Source organism: Manihot esculenta, chromosome 2 (assembly GCF_001659605.2).
Source record: "Manihot esculenta cultivar AM560-2 chromosome 2, M.esculenta_v8, whole genome shotgun sequence".
In the NCBI taxonomy this organism is placed as follows: domain Eukaryota; kingdom Viridiplantae; phylum Streptophyta; class Magnoliopsida; order Malpighiales; family Euphorbiaceae; genus Manihot; species Manihot esculenta.
Genome location: NC_035162.2, coordinates 9,085,457 through 9,100,856, shown reverse-complemented (window position 1 = coordinate 9,100,856; position 15,400 = coordinate 9,085,457). Strand labels below are relative to the sequence as shown.

Here is a 15,400-nt window from a genome sequence, read left to right as displayed (position 1 = left end):
TAACAACGATTGGCGGAGAAATTATGGGTGTAGCTTTTTTTTTTCTAAATAAATGTAGGAATTTTCTTAGAAATAAGTTGTTATTCAATGAAAATTATTTTTATTTATATATTTATATTTTATTAGTTCGTTATTACATTCTAACCAATAACATATCATTTTCCTTTTTTTTAAAAAAAACATATCATTTTCGTTCCGGAGGGGGGCGGCTAGTATCTTTGACAAGGGTTCAGGTAACAGTGACGTTGCAAAGGTAAGGTGGTCCACCCACACAAAGTACGCCACTTGGAAAGTTGACAGAAGCAAAGGTCTGCGACGTTTCCACAGGAAAAGGCCAAGCCCTCCAGGATTGCTGAAGTAAGCAGTGATGTTATATGTGATAGTCCACACTTTAAAGTCTTATTCAATATTTTATATTTTTTTTTTTCTGAAAACAATTAAATCATTAGCCCATGCAAATTGACTTCTCCAGTCTTCGTCTCATTTTCCTATTTGTTATATTTTTGGAAATTATTTTCTTAATAATGTTAATATGAATATATTCTATTAGCTGACATTGAGAAAAAAATATATTAAATTTTAATAAAAATATAAATAAAAACACTATATTACCTTCAATTAAAAGATTTATACAAATACAATAAATGTAATTAGTATTTTAAAAAGGTAAGTAAAAAATATTAAAAATAAAATGAGGAATCCAATTCCAATTCCAATTTTTTCCTGGAAGAATAATTAAGGATGGAAAGTGATAGATTAGGGTAGTTGGGAGTAGTACAAAAGAAAATGAATAGTTGTGAGACGCTTGGGTTGTTTTCATCTTTCATGGTCCATTTCGTTTTATGTTTTTGGTGGTGTCTCCATATTTTTAGGCAGACATTGGACTTTTCTCTATTCAATTTCCAACGGCATACTGAATATTTAAAATATCTTATAATATATTTTAATTATTTAAAAATATAATTAAAATGATACTACAATTCCAATTAACTATAATATTTTTCTATATACTTACTAGAGAAAAATGAGATAATTAAAAAAAAAAAAAGAGAAAAGCTTTAAAATTTAAAATATCTTATTATAAATATTGAATAATTATTTTTATTTTTTTTTAAATAACAAGATTTAAATTTTAGTTTGAAAGAAGCACTAATAGACTTAACCTGAAATTCATCATTTAAAAAAAAAAAAACTTAATTTGAAAGAAATAATTTATCATTGCAAAAAGAGCAAAAATAAAATCAGAATTTTCTTTTTTATTTATTTGCTGGATACAAATAGAAAAAAGCTTTGGGAATGAATAAAAAAAATCACCTTTTTAATTAAAAAAAGCCACGTAAAATATGTATATCTCTATGCAAGCATCTTGTATTATTACTACTTTAGTTTTCTTATACTTGAGAAAATAATTTATATTTAAAAATAGTTTTTTATAAAATATTTTTTAATAAAATAATTTATTTTATAATTTAATTTTAATTTTAAAGATAACTATATTAATAAATTTACCTATAATATTATTAACAATATTGTTAAAGTATAAAAAATAATTTTATTTTCTAAAAAAAATAAAGTATTATTTTTTAAAATAACTTAATTTTATTTAATTAGAAAAATATGTTTTTATTAATCAATTTTGCTCAATATTTCCAACAATAGAAAATAAAAAAATATTTTGTATTAGTTATAATTTATTTTTTTTTCTTATTAAATAATTTAACGATGACTATTCAAAGAGTTTTTTTGAGGGGGGAACTGTTGAGAGGGATTCAAAAACAGACAAACAGAGCTTTCTGGAAACCATCGAACGCTGCTATTCGTCGATGGTTTCAAAGTGCGCATTGCGCAACAATATCCAACTAAGAGATTTAGTAGAACGACAACACGTTCGGTTTATGGTATGTAACAGCCCAACAATAATGCTGTTTGCCTTTTGGTTTTGCCATTAGAATCAGCTGGTTATGTAGATGCAAACGACTGACAGTGAGAGTATCAAGATTTAATTATCAATAAAAAATATTCTTTTATATAAAAGGATTGAAATACAGTGACGGTGCAGCTTCGTCCACGTCATCCACCAGAGGCCGAAAACGCGTAAAGTGTGATTATCCGGTATCTGGATACAGTCATCTCTTTGGTGAGGCCGTTTCTACAGAGTACAGGACAATGAAAACGTGGCGGCTCATCACTGGATGGAGGTTAGATATTAGGAATATAGTGGGCCAGTATTCTCTATTCTAAATTTCATTTGAATTTGCCTTTCATTTTGCCTTTTGTTTCTTTTTTCTTTTTTCTTTTTTCCTCACCTTTTCTTCTGCTGAAAAAGTATAAAAATAAATATTCTTTCCCTACATAATTAAGCTAAAAAATTTAAAATTCTTATAAAATATGAAAGTTATTTTTATTTAATTAATATTTTTAAAATTTTTCTTCTCAAATTAACTTGTTAAATTATTTTTTTAAAGTAACTTTCAAAAAAATATCATATTTAAACTAATAAGATTTTTATTTATTATTATTTTAAATTAATAATTATTCTATTTTTAGATAATATTTTATTTATTATTTTTTATAATTTCTGTTTAATATATATTTAAAATAAAACTTCTAATTTAAAAAATTTGCTAATTTTGAAATAATATGAGTAAAAATATAATAAATTTTGTTTTTTAAATGAATGAAATATACATTTATCTAAATTTATCTAATGCACTATAAAAAAAAATATTATGCATTCCACTGAAATGGAGAAAAATGTGTCAAAATATAAAATTTACTTAATTTAGTTAAATTAATTATATTTTAAATTTAAACATATTGTTAATTTATGCAAAAATAATTACTCCATTAACTTATTTTTATGGGATAAAAATACAGATAATAATTAAAAAAAAAAAAGCAATGGGTAGGCTCATGAGGAGGAGCCATAGAATGAAGCAGCTCTACCATAGTAATGTCTTTTTGACCCCAAAAGTCTCTCCCTCTGTTTTTTTGTAGTTAAAACATAAAGGTAAAGGGTAAAACTCAAGAACTTTAATAAGCGAGAGCGGACTAGTTCTGGGTTTAGCTTTCGCCTGGCGCTCTCATTTTCGCATTTAGAAAAAGGTATGTTCTTTCTGATCCTTTCAATGTTTGCTGGAATTTCTAATTTTTGGGTTCATTCCGGTGATGAGCTATCATGGATGATGTTCTTTTGGGTTGGTTTTTAAGCGTAGGGAACTTGAGCTGTGGGTTTTAGTGCCTGCCTCGGTATTTGTGGAAAGTGGAATTTATGCTCGAGAACTAGATACAGGGTGGGTTAGATGGCGTAGTTATGTTTGTTAAGATTGTAACTGCTTTCAGTTTCATATATTTGTTTTAGTTCTGCAAATTCTTTTTTGTGGTTGCTTGTTTAAAGGTTCAGAATTCTTCTGTAAGTTCCATGCTCTTATTAATTTTGATGGAAGTTTTGTTACAACTTCTTTCAAGTTGAAATATCGGCGTTTCTTATCTCTTCCTCCCAAAAATTGCTTATATTAAACAAATCCATGTTTCTTTCATTCTTGTATTAAATGTTTGAAATTGAAAAAGTGGTTTTCAATGTTCTTTGTCGCAATTTTGTAGGATAAAGGGATTCTAACAAGGCCTGATAAAGGAGAACTATTTCGATGTGCAGTGGGTCAAAGAAGATAACTCACACTGGTTTCACCATGGAGAATGAATTTCAAAAGCGAGATGGCTTTTTCTGTGATCTCTCTGTTCTGCTCGAATTGTCTGCCTCAAATGATCTGATTGGGTTTAAGAGAGAAATTGAAGGAGGTCGTGATATTGATGAGCGAGGCTTGTGGTATGGAAGGAGAATTGGTTCAAAAAGGATGGGTTTTGAGGAGAGGACACCCCTCATGATTGCTGCCTTATATGGAAGCAAAGATGTCTTGAATTATATCTTGGAAATGGGTTGTGTTGATGTTAATAGGAGTTGTGGGTCTGATGGGGCCACGGCGCTTCATTGTGCTGCTGCAGGTGGCTCTGCTTCTTCTCTTGAGGTTGTTAAGCTCTTGCTTGATGCCTCTGCTGATCCTAACACTGTTGATGCAGATGGAAATCATGCTAGTGACTTACTTGTTCCATTTGTTGGTTCTGATTCTAATTCAAGGGGAAAGGCACTGGAGCTCGTGCTAAAGGGTGGTTGTGCTAATGATGAATCTTGTGTTGTGGTTGATCAGAATCCTAATGAAATGGATGGGCAAGATAAACAGGAAGTTTCAACCCCCATTTTATCAAAAGATGGGACTGAAAAGAAAGAGTATCCTGTTGATGTCACCCTTCCAGACATCAAGAATGGTATATATGGTACTGATGAATTTAGAATGTATACATTTAAGGTGAAGCCTTGCTCAAGGGCGTATTCCCATGATTGGACGGAGTGCCCATTTGTTCACCCTGGTGAAAATGCTAGGCGGCGAGATCCAAGGAAATACCATTATAGCTGCGTTCCATGCCCTGAGTTTCGAAAGGGGTCATGCAGGCAGGGTGACGCTTGTGAGTATGCACATGGTATTTTTGAGTGCTGGCTTCACCCCGCTCAATATCGAACACGGCTCTGCAAAGATGAGATTAATTGCACAAGAAGGGTTTGTTTCTTTGCCCACAAGCCTGAAGAGCTTCGCCCCTTGTATGCCTCAACAGGTTCAGCTGTGCCTTCACCTAGATCTTTCTCAGCCAATGGTTCAGCACTGGACATAGGTTCTGTCAGCCCACTTGCTCTTGGGTCTCCAGCTGTCTTGATACCAGCCACATCAACACCACCGTTGACTCCCTCTGGGTCCTCATCTCCTATGGGTGGATGGCCAAACCAGTCTAATATTGTACCCCCAACCTTGCATCTTCCTGGTAGCAGGTTGAAATCTGCACTATGTGCTAGAGATATGGACTTAGACATGGAGTTGCTTGGGCTTGATAATCACCATCGCTGGCAACAACAATTGATGGATGAGATATCTGGTCTCTCCTCACCCTCCAATTGGAATAATGGTTTGTCCACTGGTTCAGCATTTGCTGTTTCTGGTGATCGAACTGCAGAGTTGAATAGGATTGGAGGAGTGAAGCCAACTAACCTTGAAGATATTTTTGGATCTCTTGATCCTTCAATTTTGCCTCAATTGCAGGGTCTTTCGGTGGATGCCTCTGCATCCCAATTACAATCTCCAACAGGAATTCAGATGCACCAGAACATTAACCAGAAGCTCCGCTCAGGTTACCCTACCAACTTCTCATCTTCTCCTGTGAGGACATCATCCTTTGGGATTGATCCATCAGGGGCAGCGGCAGCGGCAGCAGCGGTTTTGAATTCAAGGGCTGCTGCCTTTGCAAAGCGAAGCCAGAGTTTCATTGAACGAAGTGCTGTGAACCGTCATCCTGGGTTTTCTTCACCAACTTCTTCAGCAACCGTAATGCCTTCTAATATTTCAGATTGGGGTTCCCCCGATGGCAAATTAGACTGGGGTATCCAAGGAGAGGAGCTTAATAAGCTGCGCAAGTCTGCTTCATTTGGCATTCGAAGCAATGCCAGCAGTTTGGCAGCAGCCGCAGTCTCATTGCCTGCAACTCTTGATGAGCCAGATGTGTCATGGGTTCAGTCCCTGGTAAAGGATACTTCTCCTTTGAAATCTGGGCACTTGGGTTTTGAGGAACAGCAGCAACAGCAGTGCCATACTAACACTGGAAGTTCAGAAATGCTTCCAGCTTGGATGGAGCAATTGTACATTGAGCAAGAGCAGATGGTGGCTTAAAATATCAGAAGCCCCCAGTTGGCTGCTAATTTAACATTTTAGCTGGTTATTATTTTTTTTTTCTTTTTTTAAATATTTACCAGTTTCAACTTACATCTAGGGTAAAGAAATTAAAGAAAGGAAGGAAAAAAAAAAAAGAAGAAAGAAAGAAAGAAAAGGTCCAAGAGGAAAAAAACAAAGAAGTTGAGCAGGATGAAGGGTATCTGCTCATGACTGTAGACATGATATATTGTTCTGAAGCATATTCTTGTGCTGATGAGAGAGCAAAGTACCTAATTTCAGTTTACCAGGTGGCCTATTTGTTGGATTATTTTATCTTTTATATGTTTATATACATCAGCATGTACTAGAAAACTGTTACATTAATTACTGAATAAAACATGTTTCAAATTTCAGAATGTCTATACTTTTCAGTTATGTTTATGATGCATTTGCCTGGTTTCTGTATGGAAAAGGATAAAAATGCTTTCACATCACCGCCCCATTTTGTTTTTCTTTGCGTGGAGGTCGTAAAAGCATTCTAAAGCTGGAAGTTATGCTAGTGGATGTTAATGTTGGTATTCAAGAACTCTATCCATAGAGCCCTATGGCTGCAAAAGGAATGAATAGACATTGGCGTTCAGCTCTCTATATCAAGCAGATGCCAGCTTCCAATACCATTGGCCTCCCTTGTTTTAGGCTTTCTTTTTATGCTTTGTCAATTTTGTTCACCTATGACCTTTTTGAATTCTGCATTATTACTTTCGGCGTTCAAAAGCAGAAGGCTTATTGGCTCCGCCTCCATGATTCTCAGATTGGGGAGATTGTTGAGCACAAAGAAAAGCCAATCCTGATATCTTTTCATCCAACTTTCTTAGTGTCCGTTTGGTATTACCATTAAAATGGCTGTTGAGTTTTTCTTTTCAACATATCAATTAAACAAAAAGGAGAGGAATTTCAACACCACATTGGAACTTCTTTTTGAGGTGGTCGGCTTTGCTGAGCTGCATCATGGAGAATATTTAATTCGGTTGATGATGCCTGCTTATTTTATTGGATTATTTAAATGATGAGAAACAAGACATTCTTCCTTGTCTGCTGCATGTAAAATCCATATTTAAAGTAATAAAATTTAGGTTGGCGTGGACCAAACCAAGTACTAAAAAAAACCTAAGTGCTTGATGCGCAGAGTTTTAGGAACATAACTGGTTGGTGAAGCAAGTCATTGGTATTAATTTAAACATAGATGTTGTTTTGGAATCTTATCATTGTCATAATAAAGAGCAAAGTTCGGAGGCAAGAGGCAAGGTAACGGCCAATGCTGGGGCCTGTTGCCTTTATAACAATTCCAATCATTACATTGTCTAGTTTACTTCGCCATTATGTTAAGAAGTACAAAAGATTTCAAATTAAAATTTTTACTTGATTTCTCAGAAAAATGTTAAAATTTTACTTCTTTAATTTTCTATATTCCTTTTCTGAGAAGTTAATGTTCCCTTAATTCGATCAAGTTATTTTTCCTCAGAAATACGTGACGTTTGAATCTTATTGTCACTAGGCTAGGTTCTCTTAGGGCAGTGAAAAGAGAGATTAAGATATTACTGTTAATGCTAGAATTTACAAAAGTAATCTTCTTACAAGTTCAATTTTTCCCTGGCAAGGAAAGTTGATCTACAAGCTCTTCTAACAATTGATCCAAAATTAGAAAACTAAATTCTACACTAATGTCTTCAACATCTTTGTATTTCCAAATCTTTTCGACCTTCGAATTCGGCTTGAAAAATTGAGCATCAGCCAGCTTGAAAATTTCACTCCACATGTTCATGTAATGCTGATCATTCCTAATCTTGTTCCTCAATTCTTCACAGGTTTCTTCCTTTGGCTTTGAATTTGGATGATCATTTCCAGTGAAATTGTTATCTTCATTCTGCTCGGAGAAGTGATCATGAAGCCTCGATGATAGTTTCCTTCTTGAAGAATCTTCCTCTGTTAGTACGAGAACAATAAGCAACCATTTTAAACAAGTGGATTATGGATCATAAACTACTAAATGTCTAAGAATTTCAACTGAGAAAAGAAGAAAAACCTGATAAAAGAAGTTCATGATCAACCATGAATTGATCGAATTCAAGAACAGAAACAGGGCTCCAATCTTCTGAGCTGCACTCCTCGCGTTCTTCATTCTTCAGTTCACACCGATTTATTTTCTTCTTTTTCTTCGTCAATTGTGGTCCACTTTGAACGTCTTTATCATTTTTCCAATGTGATTCCTTCGCTTCTTGCAAGACAGAGGCAGCATTTGTTTTCTCACAGGAGTCTTTCAAAGGCAGAGTTCTCTTATGTGAATCTTCAATTTTGGCAATTTCTTGTGCATCCGTGTCTGATGATCCCTTACTTAGCTGTTCCTCATTGAGAATTTTCAAAACCATTTTGTTGATGATCGCTTCGTCATCCTTATTTTTCTTCTTCTTTATCTTCTTTTTCTTTAATAGTACCTGTACGTTGTCATTGGTGCTTCCCTTACTTTTACATTTCTCTCTTGTTTTCTCCCTAAATTCTTCAAAACCCACTTCATATTTCCTTCCTCTCGATCTAGTTTCTTTCCTCTCGCCTGTTTCTTCGAAGCTAAGGACTAAGAACTCCTCGTTTTCCAGCTCTAGAAAAATAGGCATTTCACAGAAGGATAATGTACTCTTAGCACGTTTATACCGGCCTCGCTTTTGATCATTAATAACTTCTACAGAATTCATGGATCGGCTCCTTGATATTGAACAGCCATTCACCTGCATATCATCCTGGAAAGATTCCAAGCCCATTAGCCGAGCCACAATCCCTGGAGCAGTAGCTGCAGACTCACTCGTGTCAGTAGAGTTGATGAAGTCTTGTTGCTTACTGTGAGATAGTACTGAAGTGGTGTCTATAATTGGATCAGATGGGTGGGTAGGGAGGCTGCTAGAGCAGAAAAGTCGACGAAGAATACCTGCAAGGCAACTTGCAGTGGCACTTCTTGAAGTGCACATATTTGAATGGAAAGAGGTAGAAGTGGAGGAAGATGAAATGGAAGGAGATGGCAACAGCTTCATCTGGAAGACTATAAAGCAAATAAGAAGAAAATTCAGTAAAGAGGTGGTGTAAGAGAAGAATGAGAGTGTTGTAGGAGAATGAAGGCTTGGAAGAAAAGCAGGGAAAGAGAATGAAAAAGAAAAAGTAAGATTTGAATAAATGTACTTGTGATTGGAGGAAAAGAGAAGGATGAAGGGATGACGTTGGCGGGCTTTGTATTTGAAATGCGGTAAAGTTGATAGAGAATTCACTCAGGAATATGTTTCCCCACGCGTTGACAAGTCAATTTATGCAATTTTGTACCACACTGTCCAAACAAAAATTCTATATAATTTTTATATAAAGAGATACACATATATTTGTTTTCTATCTATAGTGCACCAGATATAAATAAGAATTACCAAAAATAAATAAAAGAAAATTTTTCGAGGAAACGAGAGAATGTTTAGAAATTGGGCACTCCAATAGCATTGAAATGGGAAAGAATGTCAATTGGGGCCAGTAATGATCAATGGAATTTCAGTGGGCCTAGATCAGGCTCTCTCACAATACAATGGGCTCCACGAATGTGGGGAATTGTTATTAAGGTTTTTGTTAAGAATTGGTGCTTGATTGCCATAAGGCAGACTCTTGTTTCTTTTCATATGTTACGAGACCTAGGATCGTTTTTGGAAATCCTTAATTTTTTTTACTTTTAACCTGCAACAACAAAATTTAGAACCCTACCCTACATATTTATGGCAGAAGTACTAAAAGATATCACTGCTCTCTTCCACAGAAAACCATTCCTTTTTCTCTCTAATAAAGAACTTACAAGCTACTTTTATTGGGATTCTCTTTGTACGTTGCTTGAAATTAAGTAATTGGGTATTTACTTTGCAAATTAACATAAAATGTTCAATCCCTTTGCTAAACTAAGCGAGAGACTAGTTTAGACCCATTATTCTCTCTCTAAAATTTATACAGAAATTTTTTCTCCATTTTTCTCCTACTCCTTTGAGAGCTTTGTTATCCCACTTGAGAGTGGATTTTTTTTCTACTTTATGGTTTTGATTTTTCTCCTACTCCTTTGTTGTCCAGTCCCACTTAGAGAGTGAATTTTTTTCCTATGATTTTTTTTTAAAATAAAAATTATAGTTTTTTTTTAAATGAGAATTAAAAATTAAAAAAATATACTCAAATGAACTCACCAGACTAAACTTGTAAATGCTCTCCAACTTTATATGCTATTACTTTATAATTTTAATTTAATTATATAAATAAAAATAAATTTGAAAGACAATTATTTTTAAATACCCAAGCACGTATTTATATTTTTAATTTAATTATTTTAATTTTAATTAATCTAACATTTTCATTTTAATATAATTTTAATCAAATTCATGTGACATGTATTATTATTGTTATTTTTTATCAATTTGATAGTTAGGAAGCAAACAGTTAATCGCCCAAAATACATGGCAAAGCAGAAACCTGAAAGCTTTGGGGCATGAAGTTTAACATTATCAATTGGACATTAGAAAAAATTTCTATCCTTGTCTATCCATTACGGATTAAATTTCAATTGTGTTGACAAATCGTGTTCATAAATTACACGACAGCAAAACCCATAACAAATTTAGAAAGAAAGAACAGAGGGGATATGGGGTGTGCTGACAACCAGTCAAAGAAACCAGCCACGTGGGAAAAAGAAACTACAAATACAAACCAATGGGTAGCTATTATACGACGATAACATAAAGGAATGAAATTTGCACCTAAGGGACAAGCTTACTCTTATACTTTTTGAGTCTAATTCCGCGAGGAAGCCTACCCTTATTCAGTGTCCTTCACAATCCAATGGCGTTCACATAACGATCAAATAGTAAAGTCCAATGGCAACTGTAATCAGATTACATGCCCGCGTCCTGGAATCCAACACTTTTAGGTAAAAACAAAAATACGGAAAAAAGAAAAAGCTTCCGGTAACGTAAAAGGCATACCTCTTATGAGATCTATATTCTGCTTATATCTCGACCAAACACAAAAGTTGTGGCCCAGTTAATAGCCACATAGAATCTATTCCTCCAGCTTACTACACGCGTTAGATATGCAGAGCGCCATACAAACCAACTGATAAACCCTGCCAGAGAAATCCCTTTGGCCTCCTGTGGAAAATGATACATAAGTGGGTCACAAAATTTTGTCTTCATAACTCGGAGCTAAATGGCCTGGAAGGGAATAGATGCTCACTTTGCTCTGTCTAAGATCAACCAGAGCCTTGTAGCTGCCGATAGTTGCCATGCTTCCAAGATGTTTGTAAACAAATGGATCACCCAATTCTACATCTTTAGCAGCATTTGCATGCCCTCCACCAGCCCTACCAATTTTGTTCAAGAGACTTGCAAGATATTTTCCTTGCCGTTCAGCAACCTGTTTCAGATTTATTAAAGTGAAGTGTTAATTTTCAAAAATGAAGAGAACCGCCATGACAAGAATGGCAGAAAGGTGTTAGCAACAAGATGAGAAATGTGATGCTTTAATCCAACGCATGATCAAACTATCAAGACAGGAAAAAAAAACAATTTACTTCCTGGAATTGTAAGTCATTTTGAGCCATTTTCATTGAAAAGACAACCTTCAGATATGAAAAAGAATAAAATCGAACACTTGATGCAACTGCACAATGCATAATAGCCAATATAAAAATCTCTGATTCTTTATTAACAACTTGAGATTTCGAAGTTCAACAGCCTGACTCTTAAAAAATTAAGATGGAAATAGTTCACATTGATCAGAGTTCACCTGAGCCAAAGCAGGAAGAACTGTTTTACCAGTACTTTCAAGAAACCCACTGCAGTCACCAATAGCAAACACATCTTGCACAGCAGGGACCCGCAGCCACTCATCAATACCAATTCTGTAATTAAATGTAACTATTAGAGCAAGTTAAACCCTGTCCAACATACCTGAAGAATAGACACCGGCTCTTAAAGAGAAAACATCACGATTGAATGCAGGAAAGCAACTATAATGCAAGTTGAGAAAACCCCATAAATTAGACATATTAGTTCTTGAAGACATTTTCTCACTTGCAAGTACTCCATATAAGTATGTGTTCTCTGAAAAGAGATGTTACAATTCTGCTTCCAGTATTTACATCAGTTAGTGGTTTTAGATAGTAGGATAAACGATTTTTTATTTGAAATAGAAGCAAAATGGAATGTGATAATATAATATTTTAATAAAATAATGAACTCAAGATTCATTCCATTACATTACAGTAAACCAAGTATGCACTTAATGCATCATTAGAAGTAAGTAAATAACTTACCTCCCACCAGGAGATTTAGGAAGGTCCAGAGATTTTACAAAAAGTGAGGGTCCAACACCAGTAGACCACACCAATAGACCATAGGGAACCTCTGAGCCATCATTGAGAATTAGCTTCTGAGGCTTAACATCTTTGACAATCCCACGGACAAGACGGACTCCTGACTGCAGAAAAAAGGGATTAAGATAAGTCCCTTAACAATGGGAAATGACAAGTAGGTTCCAACAATCAACAATCAGTCAATGGGCCTATCTATCTATACATTATATAGCGTTTGTAAAGTAGATTTAGAAAGTGTATGCTCTGAGAGTAAATGGACCCGTGTTGATATCAACACGGCTTAACTTGTTACTCATCTGACAATAAACGAAGTCGACATATTTTATATGAAGTTTCAAATCCTCAAATAAATGGGAATTGACTTCTGTTCTTTAATATATAACTTAAAATATAAAATTGATACAATGAGCAGTCTCTGTATCCGAGTGAATTAATCATTCAGATAGGAAAAGGCAACCTCTATAACAGTAAAATATATCTCTAACCTTTGTCAACTGCTTAGTAGCATAGCGACGGAGGCGATCATCGAAGGACGATAATATCTCATTTGCCTGTGAATATGAGAACAATTTAGCTGATTCTGCGACACGTTATTGACAACGGCCAAATGGAACCGAGTGAAAGAAAAATCCTAATGCGCTAATAGCAACCGTAGAACGTTTTCCACCAAAAATGTTAGCAGGGATAGCATTCCTTTCATATAAGATAGCATAAAAACAACTTGTAGCTTAAAATCCTTAATGAACCAACCTCAATCAATGTAACATGGATATAATCTTTCACATGGGTATATCTTTGACGAACATCTCTCATGATAAAATCACTAAGTTCACCACTAAATTCAACTCCAGTGGGGCCACCTCCAACAACAACACAATGTAACAAGCTTCTCTTCTCTTCTTCTGAAATACCTGCAACCCAAACAAAGCAAAAAGTAAAATACTAGTGAAAGCACATATATACCATGAACTTACTGTACAAAAAAAAGGTTGGTGGGAAAAATGGTGGTTGCAATTTCCATACCAGGTACATCAGAAAGCATCAGGTTTAGGAGTAGCTTTCTCCGAATTTCCTGAGCATGGTGAACTTCTCGAAGAAAAACCGCATGTTCTTTGACACCTTGGATCCCAAATGTTGAGGCTTCTGCTCCTAACGCAATTACCAGTTTGTCATATGATATACTGAACTTCCATGGATCCACGGTGTTTGCTCCATCAGTAACGGTGTGACAATGCACCTTCAATAAATAATTCCAAATTCTTTAAGACTATGACATTGCAGAATTGAAATCTCAGAAATTTAAGATAAGAAAGACAAAATGGGTATGCTAATTGTCTAGCAGAAAAAACTGTTAGAAACGAGGGAAAAAGGTAAAGGGTCTGTTCACTTGCAGAAAAGTGGAGTGATTTCTGGAAAAGTTTTCTAAGAGAACTAGAAATGTGCCAGCTTTCTAAATTGGAAACTGAAAAACAAGTTTTCAAGTTTCCCAAAATTTAGCTAAGATTTGAAAAATAGTTTTAAGTTGTTCTCCACTCTTTTGCTTTATAACAATAATTTCGTTTTCTAACTATTTTCCAAAGGAAAACCATAATTTTTTCTGTAAAATATATATATATATATATATATATATATATATATATAGATAGATAACATTTTTATAATTAAAATTAAATAACTATTAAAAAATACTGAATTATCATTATATTATTATAAAATAAATAATACAAGGTAAAAATTTTAAAAGTAAAACAACTAAATTTTTAAAAATATTTTTAGATGATTTATTTTTTAATTACGATTTTTTATTATTGCAAGTAAACGCATACTCCATATATCTTCTAAAATTAGAGTTTTTTTTTTTAAAATGGAAAAGAGTTTTCGTAAGCATACCCTAAGCTTTCCGAAGCCCGAGATGTAAATTGGAACCTCTAATTAAGTGATTAACTCACAAATAAAGAAAAAAAAATCCTGTTTAAGATGTAAAATAAAGGCAAAGTAGTGGAATAGAAGTCTTGTGGCGTGTGGAAGGTATAAACAACAACTTTTACTTTCCCAGCCAAAACTTTTAGGCCTGGGGAAATTTTTTTTCTTTTTTTCTTTTTTTCTAAAAGAAAACTTTCCTGACATGCCGAGGAAAGATTACAAGAAGAAGCTAAACTAAAAATATCAATTAAAGCAAAGTGAGTTTCTTCAAAGTTTCAAAATCTTAATTATATATTTAGAAAAACAAATACGTTTCAAAATAAAATTCTTTAAACATTTTGTTAACTACCAAAAACTTCCACTTTTTCAATTGAGAAATTTCTAATTACGATTTCTAAATATTTTTAAAATATACTTTCCTATAAAAATTCAATAACTATAAGAATCCTTACTTTAAAGTACCTATGCCTTCTCAAGCAAAACACAGGAGAAGAAATGGAAAAGGGAATTTTCGATCCAAATAATTCTCGTTATGCACTTACAAACAAAAGACGGGTCAAAGCAACTAGCAAAGTCGATAATGAATCCCAACCGAATCAATTCACAGATACAGCTACAGACTTTAACAAAAGCTTGAAGCAATAAGAAAGAGAATTTCAGATAAAAAAGAAGCATTACCAAATGGTTATGAGTATCGAGACCAGTGCAGTTGGCGAGAAAGAAGTAGGAGCCAGGTTCCTTAGAAATGGCAGGCTGGATTCGAGCGATGGGCTCAGCCACTGACCTGAATTCGAGAGTGCCGACGCAAGTGGAAGCCAACAGAGGGGTAAAGACCATGTGGTTCCGGGGGGATACGCAAACGACATCATATAACTTGGTGTCTATGCCCTTCATAAGGCGGCAGCCAGCCCAGCCGGACCCCAACACCACAATCCGTGGTTTCTCATTGTGTTTGGTGGGGCCTAGGCCAGCAAACTGTGTCGGCGGTGGTGATGAGTGGCTGTGATTGTGAAGGGAGGCGTCGGTGGTGAAATGGGAGAAAAGGGTATTTAAAATGAGGGGTTTGGTTGTGATGGATGAAGAAGATGCTGATTTGGTAGTTGAGAATCGAATTAGGTTTCCAAACCAAGCCATGGCTGTGCTCTACCGAAGATAGAAGACGATCGGATTCAAAAGACCAGCAAAATATCTATAAACTACCATTGCCAATGTTTTGGAAAAAAAGAATAAAAAAACATTGCCGATTTTGACTGGATTAGCTGACGAGTCAGCACTAGAATCAACGTGGCAG

At 34.6% G+C, this 15,400-nt stretch overlaps 2 protein-coding genes across 6 annotated transcripts; one reads left to right on the top strand and one right to left on the bottom strand.

Moving 5' to 3' along the window:
- Positions 1 to 2,901: 2,901 nt before the first annotated feature.
- LOC110609094 (zinc finger CCCH domain-containing protein 66) lies at positions 2,902 to 6,169 on the top strand. Of its 2 annotated transcripts, none has more exons than XM_021748434.2 (2): positions 2,902 to 3,105; positions 3,604 to 6,169. In XM_021748434.2, exon 2 carries the CDS (start codon positions 3,648 to 3,650, stop codon positions 5,769 to 5,771), a length of 2,124 nt encoding a protein of 707 aa, XP_021604126.1. In that variant the 5' UTR covers positions 2,902 to 3,105; positions 3,604 to 3,647; the 3' UTR covers positions 5,772 to 6,169. The 2 variants fall into 2 exon arrangements, with proteins under 2 accessions (XP_021604126.1, XP_043810066.1); XM_043954131.1 differs by lacking the exon at positions 2,902 to 3,105 and adding an exon at positions 3,114 to 3,293.
- Positions 6,170 to 7,370: 1,201 nt separating this feature from the next.
- Positions 7,371 to 15,400, bottom strand: LOC110609526 (internal alternative NAD(P)H-ubiquinone oxidoreductase A1, mitochondrial). 4 transcript variants are annotated; one of them, XM_021749148.2, is made up of 9 exons: positions 14,788 to 15,387; positions 13,210 to 13,423; positions 12,937 to 13,097; positions 12,672 to 12,737; positions 12,127 to 12,290; positions 11,598 to 11,712; positions 11,046 to 11,225; positions 10,796 to 10,960; positions 10,323 to 10,720 (listed from the first exon to the last, which is right to left on the bottom strand). In XM_021749148.2, exons 1-8 carry the CDS (start codon positions 15,241 to 15,243, stop codon positions 10,808 to 10,810), a joined length of 1,509 nt encoding a protein of 502 aa, XP_021604840.1. In that variant the 5' UTR covers positions 15,244 to 15,387; the 3' UTR covers positions 10,323 to 10,720; positions 10,796 to 10,807. The 4 variants fall into 4 exon arrangements, 3 of the variants coding, with proteins under 3 accessions (XP_043810068.1, XP_043810067.1, XP_021604840.1); XR_006350005.1 differs by lacking the exons at positions 10,323 to 10,720; positions 10,796 to 10,960 and having other exon boundaries at positions 11,084 to 11,225; positions 11,383 to 11,712; positions 14,788 to 15,400; XM_043954133.1 differs by lacking the exons at positions 11,046 to 11,225; positions 11,598 to 11,712; positions 12,127 to 12,290; ... (2 more) ...; positions 13,210 to 13,423; positions 14,788 to 15,387 and adding exons at positions 7,371 to 7,736; positions 7,837 to 8,841 and having other exon boundaries at positions 8,979 to 10,720; positions 10,796 to 10,815.

Coding starts and splice junctions, on each gene's coding strand:
- LOC110609094 (XM_021748434.2), top strand. CDS start 3,648: ATGTGCAGTGGGTCAAAGAAGATAACTCACACTGGTTTCACCATGGAG.
- LOC110609526 (XM_021749148.2), bottom strand. CDS start 15,243: ATGGCTTGGTTTGGAAACCTAATTCGATTCTCAACTACCAAATCAGCA. Junction 11,226..11,597: donor TTCTTCCTGCTTTGGCTCAG/GTGAACTCTGAT, acceptor AATCTGAAACAG/GTTGCTGAACGGCAAGGAAA. Junction 10,961..11,045: donor TTGATCTTAGACAGAGCAAA/GTGAGCATCTAT, acceptor CATTTTCCACAG/GAGGCCAAAGGGATTTCTCT.